General features: G+C 58.2%; 4 protein-coding genes across 16 annotated transcripts in view; 2 read left to right on the forward strand and 2 right to left on the reverse strand.

Moving 5' to 3' along the window:
• ABCB9 (ATP binding cassette subfamily B member 9) overlaps window positions 1-3,918 on the reverse strand; it is a 37,018-nt gene extending 33,100 nt beyond the window's left edge. The window contains exon 1 of the mRNA XM_043441939.1: window positions 3,845-3,918. The gene's annotated coding sequence lies outside the window, so the exon portion shown is untranslated. The remainder of the gene's footprint in view (window positions 1-3,844) is intronic.
• A 17-nt stretch (window positions 3,919-3,935) lies between these two features.
• On the forward strand, window positions 3,936-8,473 carry OGFOD2 (2-oxoglutarate and iron dependent oxygenase domain containing 2). 2 transcript variants are annotated; one of them, XM_043441968.1, is made up of 7 exons: window positions 3,936-4,601; window positions 5,023-5,079; window positions 5,801-5,914; window positions 6,005-6,104; window positions 6,767-6,894; window positions 7,148-7,405; window positions 7,479-8,473. In XM_043441968.1, exons 1-7 carry the CDS (start codon window positions 4,470-4,472, stop codon window positions 7,740-7,742), a joined length of 1,053 nt encoding a protein of 350 aa, XP_043297903.1. In that variant the 5' UTR covers window positions 3,936-4,469; the 3' UTR covers window positions 7,743-8,473. The 2 variants fall into 2 exon arrangements, with proteins under 2 accessions (XP_043297903.1, XP_043297912.1); XM_043441977.1 differs by having other exon boundaries at window positions 4,535-4,601; window positions 5,663-5,914.
• Window positions 8,474-8,767: 294 nt separating this feature from the next.
• Window positions 8,768-11,628, forward strand: ARL6IP4 (ADP ribosylation factor like GTPase 6 interacting protein 4). Of its 4 annotated transcripts, none has more exons than XM_043442003.1 (6): window positions 8,768-9,322; window positions 9,690-9,863; window positions 10,271-10,579; window positions 10,667-10,784; window positions 11,181-11,250; window positions 11,334-11,628. In XM_043442003.1, the coding sequence occupies exons 2-6, from the start codon at window positions 9,701-9,703 to the stop codon at window positions 11,388-11,390; spliced, it is 717 nt and encodes a 238-aa protein (XP_043297938.1). In that variant the 5' UTR covers window positions 8,768-9,322; window positions 9,690-9,700; the 3' UTR covers window positions 11,391-11,628. The 4 variants fall into 4 exon arrangements, with proteins under 4 accessions (XP_043297938.1, XP_043297958.1, XP_043297948.1 ...); XM_043442023.1 differs by having other exon boundaries at window positions 8,971-9,322; window positions 10,295-10,579; XM_043442013.1 differs by lacking the exon at window positions 8,768-9,322 and adding an exon at window positions 9,329-9,513.
• A 558-nt stretch (window positions 11,629-12,186) lies between these two features.
• Window positions 12,187-17,177, reverse strand: part of PITPNM2 (phosphatidylinositol transfer protein membrane associated 2) — a 156,084-nt gene continuing 151,093 nt past the window's right edge. For all 9 annotated transcript variants that reach the window (XM_043441823.1, XM_043441771.1, XM_043441839.1 and 6 more), the window contains 6 exons: window positions 16,813-16,929; window positions 16,535-16,683; window positions 16,293-16,442; window positions 15,719-15,902; window positions 15,509-15,637; window positions 12,187-15,199 (listed from right to left, as the gene is read on the reverse strand). In XM_043441823.1, the coding sequence (XP_043297758.1) occupies window positions 14,873-15,199; window positions 15,509-15,637; window positions 15,719-15,902; window positions 16,293-16,442; window positions 16,535-16,683; window positions 16,813-16,929 (1,056 nt within the window). In that variant the 3' untranslated portion in view covers window positions 12,187-14,872. The remainder of the gene's footprint in view (window positions 15,200-15,508; window positions 15,638-15,718; window positions 15,903-16,292; window positions 16,443-16,534; window positions 16,684-16,812; window positions 16,930-17,177) is intronic.

Here is a 17,177-nt window from a genome sequence, read left to right on the forward strand (position 1 = left end):
AACAATTATGCTGAGTGAAAGATGAGGTATACCAAACAGCACATACTACATGATTTTATCTGTATTGAATTCAAGAACAGGCAAGACTGATCTTTGCTCTTAGAAGTCAGAGTAGTGACTGCCCTTGGGATGGCCAGTCACTGATGGGGGACATGTGGTGGTAGTGGTGGGGGTTGGGATGTTCTGTTTTGGGATCTGAGTGCTGGTTACGTGGGTGTGTCTAGTTTGTGAAAATTCACCAAACTGTACACTTAATGATTTGTGCCCTTTTGTACATGTGTCCTGGTAGTTCAAATGAATATGTATAGACACATATCTATACATGCATACAATATATATATATACACATATACATACACATACACACACACATCACTCTGGAATCCAAAGGATGGGTGTTCTCCTTTTTTTGGCCATGCTGCGAGGCTTGTGGCATTTTAGTTCCCTGACCAGGGATTGAACCCTGTGAGAGTGCAGAGTCCTAACCACTAGACCACCAGAGAATTCCCCAGTTGGATGTTCTAATTCTGCTTCTGCATCCACCTGGTTTATGTCCCTACGCAGGACCCTGAACCTCACTGAGCCTCTGTTTCCTCATCTGTAAGATGGGGATAGCGGCTTCCCTGGTGGCTCAGTAGTAAAGAATCTACCTGCCAATGCAGGAGACCTGGGTTCAATCCCTGGGTCAGGAAGATCCCCTGGAGAAGGAAATGGCAACTCACTCCAGTGTTCTTGCCTGGAAATCCCAAGGACAGAGGAGCCTGGCAGGTTACAGTTCACGGGGTCACAAAAGAGCTGGACATGACTGAGCGACTAAACAACAACAAAATTAAGGATAATAATATCTCACAAGGTCGACAGAAGTCCAAGTGAGTGCTGGCTGTGAGCACAGTGATTCAGTGCTTACTGTTATTATTCTGGCTGTGGTTCCCTCTGGTGACGGAGCCCAGGTTGGGACAGAGTGGGGTTGGGGATGCCGTTTCCAGGGCAGCGGTGGGGCATGGGGAGGGCCAGTCTCAGCTGAGAAGAACACACTCATCTTGCAAAAACAGCCATAAAAGGAGCACCCTAACAAGTGAGCTGGCTGGGGTTGGGGGCTGCACATACCAGCCTGCGTGGTGGCTGCCTGGGCAGCTGGTCTGCCCTGGGCCTGGGGAGGCTGGAGGGGGAGAGGAAGGTGCTGAGAAGGGGAATGAATGAAGACCTGGGGAAATAGATCCTCTCCTGGAGAGCAGGGCCCTTCACTATCGCTGGGCAATCAAGATGGCTGTAAAACTTTAATCATCTGCTCAGGCCCCACAGCTCTGGGCTGGGGAGTGGGGTCCTTGAGGGGCAAGCAGGTCCCTGATAGTCATTCTCCTACCTGGGGAAGACTGGTAGTTTTGGGAGTCCCAGGTCTGGGCCCCAGAATCTCCGAGGTGCAAAGACCTGGCTTTCATGCCCAAGAAGGCACCTTTAGGAAGGAACCTGGCCAGACCGCACCACATATGAGCTGTGTGACCTCACATGGGTCACTCAACCTCTCTGAACCTCATCTTCCACATCTGTCAGATGGGGATAGCTCCTACCTCACAGGGTTTGTGGTGAGGACTAAACAGCTTCCCTTTGTATAGAATAAAATCCAAAATGTTGCCAGTGGCCCAAAGATTTGGTCCCAAATACAACCCTGGCCCTGTTCTCTATGACCCACCCTCTTGTAGGTTTTTTGCTGTTCTGCAAGCACTCCAAGCTCAGCCCACTGAAGGGCTTTTGGGTTTACTGGGTTTATTAATACAAGTGTGTGATTGTGACTGTAATGTGGAATATTGCATGCAAATAAAGGAGGGAGTGTTGAGGGTGTGAGCACATGTGTGATTTTGTGTGAATGTGTGTTAGCATGTAAGGCTGTGTTTGTGTGCAAGAGTGTGTGTGACTGTGGATGTGAGTGTGAATGTGTGAACCTGTGTGTACACAAGAGGAAAGGAAAGCAAAGCCATCAAGAAAATGCCAACAAAGGATTTCCCTGGCAGTCCCGGTGTTAGGTCTCCACGCTTCCACTGCAGGGAGCCTGGGTTTGATCCCTGGTCAGGAACTGAGATCCTACAAGCTACACGGTATGGTCAAAATATTCATATTGTAGTGAACAGGGAACTCAAAGGGAAGACTGTTGGGTTCAATCCCCATATATATATGTCCCTTACTGGGGAAGGACATGGAGCAGGTCACTGCACCTCTCTGGGCCTCAGTTTCCCCATGTGTGCATGTGTGTTTAGTTGCTCAGTCGTGCTCGACTCTCTGTGACCCCATGGACTGTAGCCCGCAGGCTCCTCTATTCATGGGATTCTCCAGGCAAGAAGACTGGGGTGGCCAGCCATTCCCTTCTCCAGGGCATATTCCTGACCCAGGGATCGAACCTGCGTCTCCTGAGTTGCAGGCGGATTCTTTACTACGTGAGCCACCAGGGAAGCCCCTTGCCCCTCTGTAACACGGTGATATAACAGTGCCCAGCTCAAAGGTTTGCTGTAGGGATGAAAGGAGTTAAGGTGAGTGGTGGTAGAGGTGTTAGCTCAGGTCCGGTCGAGGTGGCGCTCAGGCAACAGTTGTCATTCATAGTCACTGTTTATCTGGGGAGTCTTAAAGCCCCAGAGTCTCCCTCCCCACCTCCATACCAGCTTCTTGCTGGACCTCGGAGGGAACTCTAGTGCAGGAAAAAGTTCTACAGGTCAAGACTTCCTCCCCAGGTGTGCACCTTCGTTCTGCCAGCTCAGCAACATGACTGCCAGCCCAGCTTCTTCTTGGGGCTTTGCAGATTGGGACCTTGGGGGTGCACGGCGGACCATAATGGGGTTCCCAAGACAGACTTATCAAGCAAAATGCTGTGCTGGATGAAGCACAAGCTAGAATCAAGACTGCCGGGAGAAACATCAACCTCAGATATGCAGATGACACCACCCTTATGGCAGAAAGTGAAGAACTAAAGAGCCTCTTAATGAAAGTGAAAGAGGAGAGTGAAAAAGTTGGCTTAAAACTCAACTTTGAGAAAACGAAGATCATGGCATCCAGTCCCATCACTTCATGGCAAATAGATGGAGAAACAATGGCAACAGTGACAGAGTTTATTTGGGGGGGGGGGGCTTCAAAATCACTGCAGATGGTGAGTGCAGCCATGAAATTAAAAGATGCTTGCTCCGTGGAAGAAAAGCTATGACCAACCTAGACAGCATATTAAAAAGCAGAGACATTACTTTGCCAACAAAGGTCCATCTAATCAAAGCTATGGTTTTTCCAGTAGTCACATATGGATGTGAGAGTTGGACTAAAAAGAAAGCTGAGCGCCTTAGAAATGATGTTTTTGAACTGTGGTGTTGGAGTAGACTCTTGAGAGTCCCTTGGACAGCAAGGAGATCAAACCAGTCAATCCTAAAGGAAATCAGTCCCGAATATTCATTGGAAGGACTGATGCTGAAGCTGAACCTCTAATACTTTGGCCACCTGATGCAAAGAACTGACTCACTGGAAAAGACCCTGATGCTGGAAAAGATTGAAGACGAGAGAAGGGGACGACAGAGGATGAGATGGTTGGATGGCATCACTGACTGGGAGGACATGAGTTTGAACAAGCTCCAGGAGGTGGTGATGGACAGGGAAGCCTGGCGTGCTGCAGTCCATGGGGTCGCAAAGAGTCAAACGGGACTGAGAGAACTAGAGTGAACTGAAGACAGAGTTGCGTGTACTGTGATTGGGTCTCCGCGGGCACGCTCTATCAAACAGAAACATACTCATCTCACACTTGGCTGTGCAGAACTTTAACCTGGTTGTGCGGGGTGTGGCCACGACCGAGCACACCCTATTTCCCCCCTCACACCTGAATCCGGGAGGAGAGCCACCGGAAGTCTCGCCGGTCGGAGCCCCTCTTGGAGACACCCTCTGGGGCACTCCGCGGCGAACCCTAATAGATAGTGGCGTAGGCATCGGGAGCGCCGGGCAGGGACCGGGATGAATGCTAAACCCAAGCTCAGACGCACAAAACTGGAGCGCAGTGGGAACAAAATCGGACCCCAAGACTCCAACTGTCCTCGTGACGTCAGCTGGTCCTCTAAAAGCTCCTAGCAGGAAAAGAAAGCAGCGTGTTTAAGCCGAAGGTCTTGGAGTTCCGAGTTCCTACTTCTCCACGTCCTGTGAAGGTGTGACTCAAGTTCACCTATCTATAAAGAGGGATGATTAATCCCCGCCTCGCGGATGGAGAAACTGTGAAGCAGCGGCCCATTAGGCTGGCGTGCTCTTAGGGGACGCTGTCAGTCTCACTCCTGCCTGAGAGTATCTTTCTGCACCGCAGACCGTTTTCTGGAGCGGAGTCTTCGTTCTTTTCTGCACTTGGGAATTTAGAACGGACCCTTGGCCGCTGGTTCCAAATCGCGCCCCTGCCCGACTGGGGGCGTACCCGGAAGTGTCCCTACGGTAGCCGGCGGGGCAGTGCAACGCTTCTCACCATGGGGACCGCAGCAGTTCCCCGGCGCTTCTGCCGCTGCGCTTGCTTTTGCTCAGAGAACTTGTACGTGGCGCGCTACGGGCTTCACGTGCGCTTCCGGAGCGAACAGCAGCTGCGCGAGGACTACGAGCCCGTGAGTGGCTTCTATTGGCTCTGCGGGGAAACGAGAGAGAGCGGTGGTGGAGGAGGGACCTCAGTCCCCGGGGTCGTTTACTTTGCCTTTGGCGCGCTCAGATCGGACGAGAATGACTTAACCTCAGCTGCATCCCGTATTTTCCACCTCAAATGGCGATCATGGTGTCGCTTTAGTGAGATTGTCGTGAGGGATCAATGAATGAACTGCATGTAAAGTGCTCAGGGCAGGGCCTGGCTGAGTCCTCTCTGTTATTAACAAGAGCCGCTGCTGTGTGCTTAACGTGCTTATCACATTTCATGTTTACGATGATCCTGTGATCGGATCATCTCCATTTCAAGGAGGAGAAGCTGAGGCTCAGAGACCTTAAGAGACTTGCCCCAGGTCACACTCTCACGCTTACTGGTTTTTCTGCTCCCAGATCCTGCGCAGGCGAGGCTGTGTCAGCCCTACAGACTTCCAGCAGCTGTTGGGAGAGGTAACACTCCCCACCCTCCACCGCCCCTTCTGCACCCAGCCCGGCCCTTCCTGTTTAGATTTGTGTCAGCAGCTTGAGGGGTCTCCCGGCCTCAGGTCTGCCAGTGTCAGATCCTGGAAGGGCTCCTTTGACCTCCTCTTACCTCCTTCCTGTCCCCACTTACCACAGCACCTGGGTGCTGGCACCAGGACAAGAGAAAGCAGAGAAAATGCCAAGTTATCTGCTTTGTGCCCGTTTGAGATGAGAAACTTGCACTCAAGGGGAGGAGTCACCTTAAGGTTTCACAGCAGGTGCCACCAAGCTCCTGACTCTTCATTCTCTCCCCCCCCCCCCACCACTTCTGCCTGTCTCCCATGGGGAGGTGGTGTTAAGTGTTGAGAAGCTTCCTAGGATAGCCATCTGCAGCCTCTGGAACACAAGACTTAACCAGTACTCTGTTTCCCTTCCTTGGTTGGGCCCAGCTGATGAAGGTGCAGCGATGGGTCTCAATCCAGCCAAGCTGGTGCAGCCCTCAGTGGGATGGGCCCTGTTCTGGTAGGAATCCCCTTCAGCTAAGTTTAACACGTGCCATTTACCCTGGCAGAGTCAGGAACATAGGAAGACTGGGCTCCCAGCTCTGGCCTTGCCTTGAGTTTCCTGAGCCTCAGTTTCCTCATCTGTACGATGGCCTTGGGAGGGATGGGAGGCCCCATTCTGGTAACCAGGCCCTGTGTCACCCCAGCTTGAGCAGGAGGTGGAGCGGCGGCGGCGGCTGGGGCTGGAGTCGGCTGCCAGGAAAGCCCTCATTGCCAGCTCCTACCGCCCAGCACGGCCAGAGGTCTACAACTTGCTGCAGGTACTTGGCAGGGGACAGGTTACTGGAAGGAGATGGAGGCATCTGGGCCTGGGGGCTGTCTGCCCCATGGCTGGTGTGTTCTGCCCCCAGGAGGCCGCTTTGGCCCCTGAATTTCTGGCTGCAGCTGAATACAGCACATTGTCAGGCGCAGACCTTAAGGGCCTTCTCCAGCGGCTGGAGACAGTGTCAGGTAAGGTCTTAGCCTGCCACCTGGCAGGACTGGGGATGGCAGACTGGGGTCCCTTCACCCACCATATCTGCCTCTAAAAGTCAAACCAGCAGGAGTGAGAAGAGGGGTGGGATGGAACTGTCAGGAGGAGGGCATCTGTATTCACTTACTTGCACACGCATCCACCACAGTGATCAGTAATTCAGTGCTATGCACCAGGCACAAGCCAGCCGGCATCCTCAAACTGGGGTGACTGAAGACGTTAATGAGGGGATGGTTGAGACAAGTGTGGGCTCAGCAAGGGATGTTGAGAGACCTGCCCCAGAGTTAGCAGTGGGGGTGGGAATGGGGAGCAGTTCCCATCCCAAGACCTGAAGGAGGGGGCAAGAGCGAAGTCTCCCGAACCTGCCAGGATCTGGAGCTGGGGGAGGAGGGGTGGCCAGCCAGGATGCACATCTGAATTTGGGGGTTAGACCTCAGGGCAGGATCTAGGGATGGGTGGTGTGGGGGGGGTCCAAGAATAGGGCACCCTTGCCACACATGTTATGTCATTTAATCATCACAAGAGCCCTGAGAGGTGAGTACTCACGTCATCCCTATTCTACAGATGAGGAGACTGAGGCTGGGGGCAGTGAAAAGGTTAGCTCCCACCTAACCAGCCGTCCCTCCATCTCCCTCCGCAGAGGAGAAGCGAATTTACCGGCTGCCGGTATTCACAGCGCCCTTCTGCCAGGCCCTGCTGGAGGAGCTGGAGCACTTCGAGCAGTCAGACATGCCCAAGGGAAGACCCAACACCATGAACAACTATGGGGTGGGTGAGGCTCCACCCAGCTGGCACAAGGAGGCAGGGACGTCTGTGTGGGGAGACCTGTTCCCAGCGCAGACCTTCTCCGAGCCTTAGTCTCCCCATCTGTCAGATGAAATCAGGCAGTATTATTATGAAGTTAAGCACATTGATGATGTCTGCACAGCGCTCAGCACTGTCCTTAGTGAGGGGCTCCCCCAGGGACCCAGGGACAGGCCCTACCAGCTTCCCTGCTAATTCTGGGCTCCCCCACCCCCAGGTGTTGCTGCATGAGCTGGGCCTGGATGAACCGCTGGTAACGCCGCTGCGGGAGCGCTTCCTCCAGCCGCTGATGGCACTGCTGTACCCAGACTGTGGTGGGGGCTGGCTGGACAGCCACCGGGCCTTTGTGGTCAAATACGCGCCCGGCCAGGACCGCGAGCTGGGCTGCCACTACGATAACGCCGAACTCACCCTCAATGTGTCCCTGGGCAAGGCCTTCACAGGGGGTGCCCTCTACTTCGGGGATCTCTTCCAGGTTAGTGTGTGTAACCCAGGGGGCTGGGCCGGAGCCACCGCGAGTACCCAGGCCTGAGTCCCACTGTCCACAGGTGCCTTCGACCCTGGCCAAGCCCTTGGAGGTGGAGCATGTGGTGGGCCAGGGCCTCCTGCACCGGGGGGGCCAGCTGCATGGGGCCCGGCCCCTGGGCACTGGTGAGCGCTGGAACCTGGTCGTCTGGCTCCGGGCTTCAGCCGTGCGCAACCGCCTCTGCCCCATGTGCTGCCGCAAGCCCGACCTGGTGGACGACGAGGGCTTTGGCGACGGCTTCACCCGTGAGGAGCCCGCCACGGTGGATGTGTGTGCCCTGACTTGAGCTTGGCCAGGGCCAGTGTGGCGGGCAAGGATGGAAATAAACACCCTGCAGCCCTCAGCACTTCTTGCTTCGAGAGGACACACAGGCTTCCGGGTCATTCTTTCAGCAGACAGGCTGGCTTAGGTTTGTAGACCAGAGCCTGAGACAGGAATTCCTGTGCAAGTGGTTTAAGGAGGGAGCGCTCCAGGGAGGAGGAGCAGGACAGGGCAGGAAGGAGCTGGAGCAGGATGGTCTGACACAGCATCCAGCTTCAGCCCAATCCCCTGGGGCTCTCTGGAGCATGAACTGTAGCACAGTTTGCCCCCCAACAGCAGTTATTGGCTATGGGATGTTTCAGGGTATGGAGGGGGTGAGTAACTTCTTAAACATCCACCTCCAGGGCAGTGTGGCTCCCAGTGGCCAAGGGAATCTTCCAGAGCAGAGTCCAGGTGTGGGGTGTCAGCAGCAGACACCATGGCTAAGGTCGAGTGCACTTGTCTTCTAAGGGGATTTGGGTGGGTCACCAATAGCATCTTCTGGACGGTATGGAGGAGTTACTGCAGAGGGATTAAAAGCTGGGACATGGAGCCAGACTGCCTGGGTTCAAATTCTGATTCAGCCACTTCCAGTTGTGACTGTGGGTAAGCCACATGCCTCTCTCTGCCTTAATCTTTTTTTTTCTGGAGAGTACCTATGTCCTATAGCTGTTTTGAGGATCAAATGACTTCCCATTTATAAAGCAATTTACAACAGTCCTCTGGGTTTGTTGCTGTCATTACGATCAAAGAGTTTGCAACTCAGTGGCCGCAAGACTGGATGAGGCATGCAGCTATGCTATGTTTGGGAGGGTTTTCCATGTTGAAATCTTGAGTTCGGGCTCCCCTGGGAAAGTGGGAAGATCTGGAAACATCCGGCCCCAGTCCACATTGCAGAAACCAGCGAGACCAGACTCAGCTGCCCCCACTCTTGAGGCCTGTGGTACAGTCTTTCACAGGGGTCCCTATATACGTTGCTGTGATCTTTATGGCTTTTATGGATGTCTGGGTTTGTGATCTCTGTATTACTGAATGCAGACATCGGAAAGATCAAGGTTCTGGAGCTCACGGCCTGCAGGTGTGGACATGTCCGCATAAAATCCACAGTCGCCGCCTCCCCTGGGCTTCTCAGGGACTGGGGGTGCTGCGGGCCCGCCGAATAGGTCAGAGATGGGAGAGGGCATAGCTGCGGCAAAGGGCCTGTGAGCTCTGGGACTGGCACCAGGCTGGAGAGCAGGTCTCTCCGGGAGCTCCGCCTAGAGGCGGAAGCCTGGAGCCCCAGCTCGCCTCTCTGGAAGGTGAGCGCGCCAGACTCGGTTTCTTGGGCTGTCCCACAGACGGAACCTGGGGCTTCAGAACTAAAGCCAGCAGCGCCTCGCTTCGCGGCCGGACAGCCTCCCAGTGCACCGCCCCGGGCCGGAAGTCACCCTGCCGTTGCTTCCTCGCCTCCTCACGCGAAGGCGTGGTGCAGGGTTGGCTGTCCCGTCGGATGGGCAGCTGAGGGAGCGGAGCAGCCCCGGGGACTTTCTTTGAGGCGGCGAGGCCGCGGAGGGCACGGGGTGGAGGGTAGGAGCACGTGGGAAGAGAAGAGGAACGCACCTGGCAGCTGAGGAGCGCGGCCGTTCCTAGCGGCGCCTGAGCTGCGCGCGCAGCCGTGAAGCGTCCGCGCGGGGGCGGACCCTTAAAGGGGCCGCAGCGGAGGAGCCTGGAGTCCGCGGAGAACTTGGGTTTTCCAGGATTGGGGGCGGGCGAGGATCGTACGGTTGCTCCTACTCTCCCTCAATAACGCTGCCCCGGGTAGTGACGGGTGCCAGGCCCCAGAAAACCAGGCCGAGTCTTGTCGACTCGGCCAGAGTACAGCCTCCCTGGGAACCCAGTCTGCGGGCCAGCCCCGAGATCGATTCCGGGTTTAAGCGCGCCTTCGTGTCTGCAGCTCGCGGCGCTATGGCTCACGTCGGCTCCCGCAAGCGCTCTAGGAGTCGCAGCCGTTCCCGGGGGCGAGGGTCGGAAAAGAAAAGGAAGAAGAGCAGTAAGGACGCCCGGAGGAGCTGCTCGGCTTCGAGATCCCAAAGCCGCAAGGCCAGCACCACCTCCTCTGGGGCGGAGGGTGAGGACCAGAGGGAGTGGGAAAGGGATGAGGGAACCTGAGGGAGGAAGTTGCAGGCAGTCGGGAGGGCTTCTCCAGACTGACTTTGGGAAAATCGCAGGGAGCACTATTCAGAGGGACACAAGAGTGTAGATCCTCGCTATCTGGATTGAAAGACGCTCAGAATCCAGGGGCTGGGCCAACCCATTGAATACGGAATGAAGCGAGCGCTTACTCTTATTTTTTGGTGTAGCTGGGCCTAAGATGTGGGGGTTGGCCACCTTGCTTCTGGGCAGACAGTGACTGCGGAGTCGAGAAAGTGCCTCTCCACAGCGTGCTGAAGCCATGCCAGGAGGTAGTCAGCCTGAGCCTGCTACAGGCCAGAGCAAGGGGACGAAAGTTTACTTCTTCCCCTCCTGGCCTTCCAGCCTCACCTTCTCCCTGCATCACAGAGAGAAGCAAGCACAAGGCCCGGAGGAGACCACGATCCAGCTCCTCCTCCTCTTCTTCCAGTTCTTCTAGCTCCTCTTCCTCTTCGTCCTCCTCCTCTTCCTCCAGCGATGGCCGGAAGAAGCGGGGGAAGCACAAGGACAAGAAGAGGAAGAAGAAGAAGAAAAGGAAGAAGAAGGTGAAGAAGAGAGGCAAGGAGAAGGCCAAAATGCAGCAGACCGAGGCTCTGCCCGGACCCTCGCTGGACCAGTGGCACAGAGCGGCCAAGGAGGAAGAGGATGGCCCAGGTACTGCGCTGCCCGCCCGGTGTGCAGGGCAGGGAGGCTCCCCTCCCTGAGGCCCTGCCACCACCTCCCTGCCATCTTACCTTCCAGTCCTGACGGACGAGCAGAAGTCCCGCATCCAGGCCATGAAGCCCATGACCAAGGAGGAGTGGGATGCCCGGCAGAGTGTCATCCGCAAGGTGGTGGATCCGGAGACAGGACGCACCAGGTGGGGCGTGCTGGCCCCAGACCGCACTCTCAGGAGGAGGGATGGGGCTGCTGCTGCTCTAAACAGGCTGAGGACCAGGGGAAATGTCCCTTGTTGATGAGACTTCTCAGGCCATTGCTCCCTGTTGGCTGGAGCAGGCGATTGCAGGGGCTGGAAAGGCCTTGAGGGAGGGTCTTCAAAGAGCCCCAGCTGGCCTGTCTGATGGCAGAGCTACCCTCTGCCCTCATCTCTGTGGCAAGGGAGGGAGGTCAGGAGGGAGGAGTGGGAGTGGCCGGCAGGGTGTGGCAGCCTGCTCAAGGTGGTGGTGGGGCCTGAGGCCTGGCACTCCCTGCCGGGTGCTTCTGGTTCTGGTGCTCTGGCCTCTTAGAGGCTCAGCCTGCCCACCCCCATCCCCAGGCTCATTAAGGGAGACGGCGAGGTCTTAGAGGAAATCGTCACCAAGGAACGACACAGAGAGATCAACAAGGTGGGTGTCGCCCCCTTACCCAGGCCCACCCCCAGCTCTTCTTCTGACCTGTCCCCCCCCCTCCCGTGTGCTTTCTTCCCCAGCAAGCCACCCGAGGGGATGGCCTGGCCTTCCAGATGCGAGCAGGGCTCCTGCCCTGAGCACCCCCCCCCCCCGCCCCCCGGCCAAGGCCTGCTACACACAGTGTTGGCACGACCTGGAGGCTGGCCTCAGGGTGGGCAGCGGGGAGCCTGCTGCATGTTCTTTCTCCTGCAGACCAGCCTCTGGCCCAGCCTCCTCTCCAATGCAGGGAGTGGAGGTCGGGGTCACTGGCCAAGTCAGCTCCCCCATCTCCCAAAAGAGCGCACCTTCCCAGATATTAAATGTTCCCTGGCTGGAGACGTCCTCTGTGTTGTTGCTTTTTGTGCTGAGGGGGAGGGAATGATGCAACCCGACTTCAGGGCAAAAATAAGGACTCTGGGAGCTTGGGGGGGCAGGGGGCACACCCCAGCCACTCTTGTGGTCCTCACCCTCGGGTCAGCCCGCCTGGATCAGAGCCCCACCCCACCCCAGCTGAATCCCAAACCCTCGGCTGTTAGGCTGATTTCCTCAGGCCTGGAGGGAAGCTGCTGCCCTTGCTGTTAACTCTGCAAATAAGAGAGTCCTACTGGCCTGGGAGGAGTCCTGGCCCAGCTCACAGGCTGTGTCTGTGAGGCAGAGGCTGACAGCACCCCCTCCATCACTGGATTACTGTGAGGACAGACTGAGTTCATAGCCAGGAAGGGGCCAGAAGGAAGCCCAGCAGAGATAAGGCCCACAGAGTGTGTTGGTATTATTGTGAACACAGCTGGCACTGTGTGCTGGGAAGGACTGCCTTTACCCCCAAGGGCAGGCCGCACCCCCACCCCGCCCCACCCCCCGTGCTCTGGTGGCCGGCGCAGTACTGAGACGCAGAAGGAAGCCTTCCTGCTTCTTTAATCGGTGTAACAGATGACACACAGTACACAGAGCACACTCGGGCCCGATGGAGCAGGGACAGCAGGGCGGGCGGGGGTACGTCAGGACACCGCTCACAGGCGGCCCAGACAGACAAGACAGACAGACGGGTTGAGACGTGAAGACTGCGACGTGGCAGGCGGGCAGGCAGGCAGTTCAGACCGAGCTGGGAAGGGGGCATGGGGTCTCTGCTGAATCCCTCTTTAGAAATCAAGGAGAAGGCAGGTGGTGGGGTCTGGGAGTGGTGGGCTGAGGCTCAGTCCTGGGGGTGGGGGGGCTGGGACTAAGGCTTCTACTCTAACAGGCCTGGGGTGGGGTGGCAGTCAGCAAGGCCTGCCTCACCCTTTGGTTATGACTGGTCGGGCCTGAGCCCTGCAGCTCAGCACCCAATGCTGTAAACATTTTTGGTATTTTTAAAGGACTCTGTCCTCCCTCTCTTAGTTTCTGAAAAACTGGTGCTTCCTTAAGAGGATAATGTGCCAAGAGGAATCTGAAGGGAGGCAGGAAGCCGACCTGGATATAGAAGAGAGACGTCCACGGGGAGGGTGGGCTGCCCACCTCACCATCTATGGCTGAGGGCCGCTGGGAGAGGCCCGGACTATTGCTGTTGTCCTTGGCATGGCTGGCGGCTGGGTAGGCAGGCAGGGAGTTCGGAGCCGTGGGGCAGCGGCCCGCTGGGAGAGGCCGAGCTCACTGCCCACCCAGCCTCCCGGGGCTGGCGGCCTCCAGGCCTTTATTGCAGGCGGGCCGAGACTCTTGCAGGTGCTCCTCCATCCGGATGGCTGCTCACCGAGGCGACAGGCGAGATGGGGTGAGGTGGGACCGACAGGAGGAGGCACTGGCCACGGGGCCCCTGGCCGGGGCTGTGATTGTCGGGCCGAGCGATTCCCGCTGGGAGCAGGGGGTTAGATATTGCACTTTCACTGCAACATTTACATTAAAACTTGGTCCATAAAATAATCGTTGCTTTATACATAATGCCAGAAACAACAAAAAGCTACATCTTAAATATGAATAAATCCTGAAGGTCCCATCCCTCCAGACATTTTTCTCTGCACAAAATAAATAGCTTTCACTCTGTACAGACCCACTTTTGCAGAACATTTACATGACCCTTTGGCTGTACATATCTACACACGGGAAAATGTTAACATCTGCGTGCCTCACCGTCCCAGCCCGCGAGGCCCCGAGGCCATATCCAGGTTGGCAGCCGCTTCTCACAGAAGGGGCCTGGATGTTGGACGCTGGCTGAGGCCTGGCAGGCTCCCCTGTCGTGAAGGGGGTGGAGGAGCAGCAGAGGGGCCGCCTGGAGCCGAGGCCACAGCTGAGATCGCGGTCAGTTCTGGGGAGGGAGGGCTGATGCTCAGACCCAGCGCACAGGACAGCGTGGTCCTTACCAGGTGGGAAATGTAGTCATGGCTGCCTGCCCTTAAGCTAACTAAGCGAGTTGTGGCTTCTTAGATTCGGCATCGAAACGGAATTGGCATTAAAAAAAAAAAACTAAGGGTGTGCCCCACTCACCCCGGAGTAGAAATTCTGTGGAATTAACGGGGCTCAGGTGAGGCAGAGAGGCCACACCCCGCTGCCTGGGCAGCGGACAGGGCCCTGGGACCCAGAACCAGGCTGGACTCCGTCACAGTGCTGGGTGTTTTCATGTGGAGGGGCTGCGTTTGGTACAGAAAGAGTTAAGAAAAGGAAGCAGCCAAGGATCGCTCGATTAAAAAAACCTCATAGAAATCAGATTGGAGAAGTAGAAAGGTGTAGAAACGCGGAGGGAGGGCCAAGGCGTGGAGCCTTGGCTGATGGCAGGCGAGGAGGAGAAGAGAAGGCCAGGCCTGTCCAGGCCCCGCAGCCCCAAGCGAGGCTTCTCAGGAGCCACTTGGCTTCACCAACTGACCTGGGAGCCTGAGCTGTGCCCAGGGCAGAGATGGCGCCAGGCCCGCGGCTGAACTGGGCTCCAAATGGGGCAGGTGGAAGAGGCTGGGGTCTGGGGCTGCCATGGGTTCATGGGCCAGGCAGAGCGGCAGAAATTATGATATGGCCTTTCTCTCCTATTTGTACAAGGATTCTCCGCCCTGGAGCCTTCTGTGTGGCGGCAGGTCTTGGATGGGCAAACGTTGAATTTTCATGCATGTCCATGAGTCTGTAGCCATAGGAGATGGTGATGAATCTCCACTCTCAAAAATCAGTGCAAAACCAGTGAGGTCAAACAGTTGATAACTCGAGTCAACAAGAAGCAGGCTGTCCCCCGTCGCAGCTGCTACCGAGTGGGAAGGGACCTGGGGGTCAGGGCGAGCAAGTGGATGGGAGGGGCCCAGGCCTGGCATCAGAATGCGGGGGTGGGGTGGGGGTCAATGCAGGGCAAGCGTCCAGGAGCGCCTTCTGGCCAGTCCACGCTGGGGGTCCTGGTCCCTAGGCCTTCCCAGGGATGGTTGTCCTGCCAACTTCCACGACCAGCTGGAACCCCGCAGGCCCTACAGTGTGAGGCTGGGCTGGGAGGGCTGTGTCTGGCACAGCCCGTGTCCTCTGCCGGGCCCTGGGACGAGCTTTGCCCCAGCCGACCGTACGTGCCCAGACCAGGCCTCCTGGCAGGGCGGGCCGCCCTGGCCTAGCACCATGGAGACCACAGCGCCTCACTCCCGGTGCCCTACTTGGGGCCCGCGGCTGCGCCGGGCTCTGGCCTGCTGGCCAAGGTGCGGCCCCAGCAGCCGGCCGCCACGCTCATGCTGCGCTGTCCCCGCTGCTCGCTGTCCGCCGGGCTCTGCGTCCGCTCGTGCGGCCGGGGGCCGGGGCCGCTGGGCTGGGCCGAGATGGTGCGGAGCAGATGATTCCGGGAGCGCAGGAAGTCGCCTTGGCCTGGCAGGCCGAAGCTGCCCTTGCGCAGCGCCATGCGGGTGGCCGCGTTGCGGGCCGGCCGCGCCCGGTGGTTGTACTTGAGCTGGGCCAGGTGGGCCGCGTAGCCGTCGGTGATGAACTGCGGGTGAGGGCAGCGGGGAGCACGGCTGTCAGGGGGCGGGGCTCCGGGGTGGCCCAGCAGTCGGGGGCGGGGCTCCCAGGACGGTGCGGCAATTCAGGGGGCGGGGCGCACAGGGTTGTGCGGCAGTCAGGGGGCGGGGCTCCCAGGGCGGCGCAGCAATTCATGGGGCGGGGCGCCCAGGGCGGTGCGGCCGTCGGGGGGCGGGGCTCCGGGGTGGCCCAGCAGTCGGGGGCGGGGCTCCCAGGGCGGTGCGGCAGTCGGGGGGTGGAGCTGCCCGCCTGCCCCGCCCACCTGAACGCCGCTCACCTGGCACTGCTGCTGCAGCTTCTTGGTCGGCCGGCCCACGATGTATATCTGCATGGGGGACAGGCTGATGGAGCTGTAGACCGCCACGTCCTTGGTGGAGCCGTAGGCCGCGTGCACGCGCAGGTGCAGCTGTGGGCGAGACCGGTGTGGGCGCAGGCTCAGCCCTTCCGCCCCCACCCCCACCCCGCTCCCTTCCACCCGGGGACCCACCTCGGAGATGAGCAGCTTCAGGAAGTTGGCCTTGTGCCGCAGCGGGTCGTGCACCAGGCCGTCACAGAAGGACACCACGCCGTGGGGGAAGTTGTGCTGAGCCAACCACGCCACCACCCGCTGCTTCTGCATGTCAGGCCGGCCAGTCACGTAGATGATGAGGTAGCCCAGGTCCTGCCAGTGCCTGGAGGCGAGGGGCAGGCCTGGGTGTCCCACGGCCGCACTGTCCTCTCTCTGGGACTGCCTGGTCTCCTTGCCCAGCCAGCCCCACTAGTGGGCACAGGCTTCAACAGTAACAGCCCCAGCATGGTGCTCACTGCCCGGCTCTTACAATCCCCACGCCCACCCTCTGCAGCAGATGTAACTGGTCTTGTTAGAAAAAGCCCCACTTCCCAGGTGAGGGAACTGAGGCATCCACAGCAAGAGATCCCAGCTGGGAAGTGGTGCTGCTGGCCCCTCCAAGCCACAGGGTCCCTGCCCTCTGTCCCGGCTCTGGCACCCAAGACCATCCCCTCTCTGCCCAGCCCCCAGCTACCTGCCTTCGAGCCCACCCGCTGCCCTTGGGGGCACTCACCGCACCACGTCCACGGCCCCGGCCCGCACTTTGGGGTCGCTGCCCATGATGGACACGCTGGCAGCGAAGGAGCCGTCGATGCTGAAAACCACGAACTCCGTGCCCTTGGGCAGCACGGTGATGTAGCTGTCAGCAAATGTGTGGTCTCCCCTGGGAAGGGGTGGCTCGTCAGAACCCACCAGGGCCCCTTCCTCCAGCCCCAGACCAGGTCGGCCCACCCACTCGTTCCTCCCAGCTCCTACCTGACCACCATCTTGATGGGGTAAACACCCACACCTAGGCGATGGGTCTCGGGGATGGTGTAGGAGACGCGCCCACTGCTGTTGGTCACCAGCGTGTCCAGGTACAGCCACTCACCCGAGGGCGGCTGCATCATGATGTGCACGTCCACCTGGAGCCAGGCAGGCCAGTCGATCATGGGTGGCCATGCCCCTGACCTCCCCACCCCCCACTCTCCACCCCTCAGCCAGAGGGAGGCAGGGCGGGGTGGGGGGCTCCCGCAGGCTCCCCAGGTCTTTACCTTCTCCCCGGTCAGGGTGACCATGTCCAGGGGCCCGTACATGAACCGGCCCGTCAGGACCTGTGGGCCATCCTCGTTGGCGACCACATCATTGATCCGGTGGTTGGCTGTCACATTCTGGGGGGGGCGTGCAGGAGCAAGGTTGGGTCAGGGTGGGGGATGGAAGGGTGGCTGGGGTCTCCCGGGCTCAGCTCAAGCTTCCCAGGGGCCTGGGGGTTGAGCATGGGCACAAAGTCAGATGGCCCAGGGTTCAAGTCCAGCTCAGCCACTGACCTACGTGGCCTTGGTGTGGGTCCCTGTCTGTAAATGGGGGAACAGCTCTAACCTCAGACTGTGAGGATTAAGTAAGACAGCACACATCTCTG

Source organism: Cervus canadensis, chromosome 1 (genome assembly GCF_019320065.1).
Source record: "Cervus canadensis isolate Bull #8, Minnesota chromosome 1, ASM1932006v1, whole genome shotgun sequence".
NCBI lineage: Eukaryota > Metazoa > Chordata > Mammalia > Artiodactyla > Cervidae > Cervus > Cervus canadensis.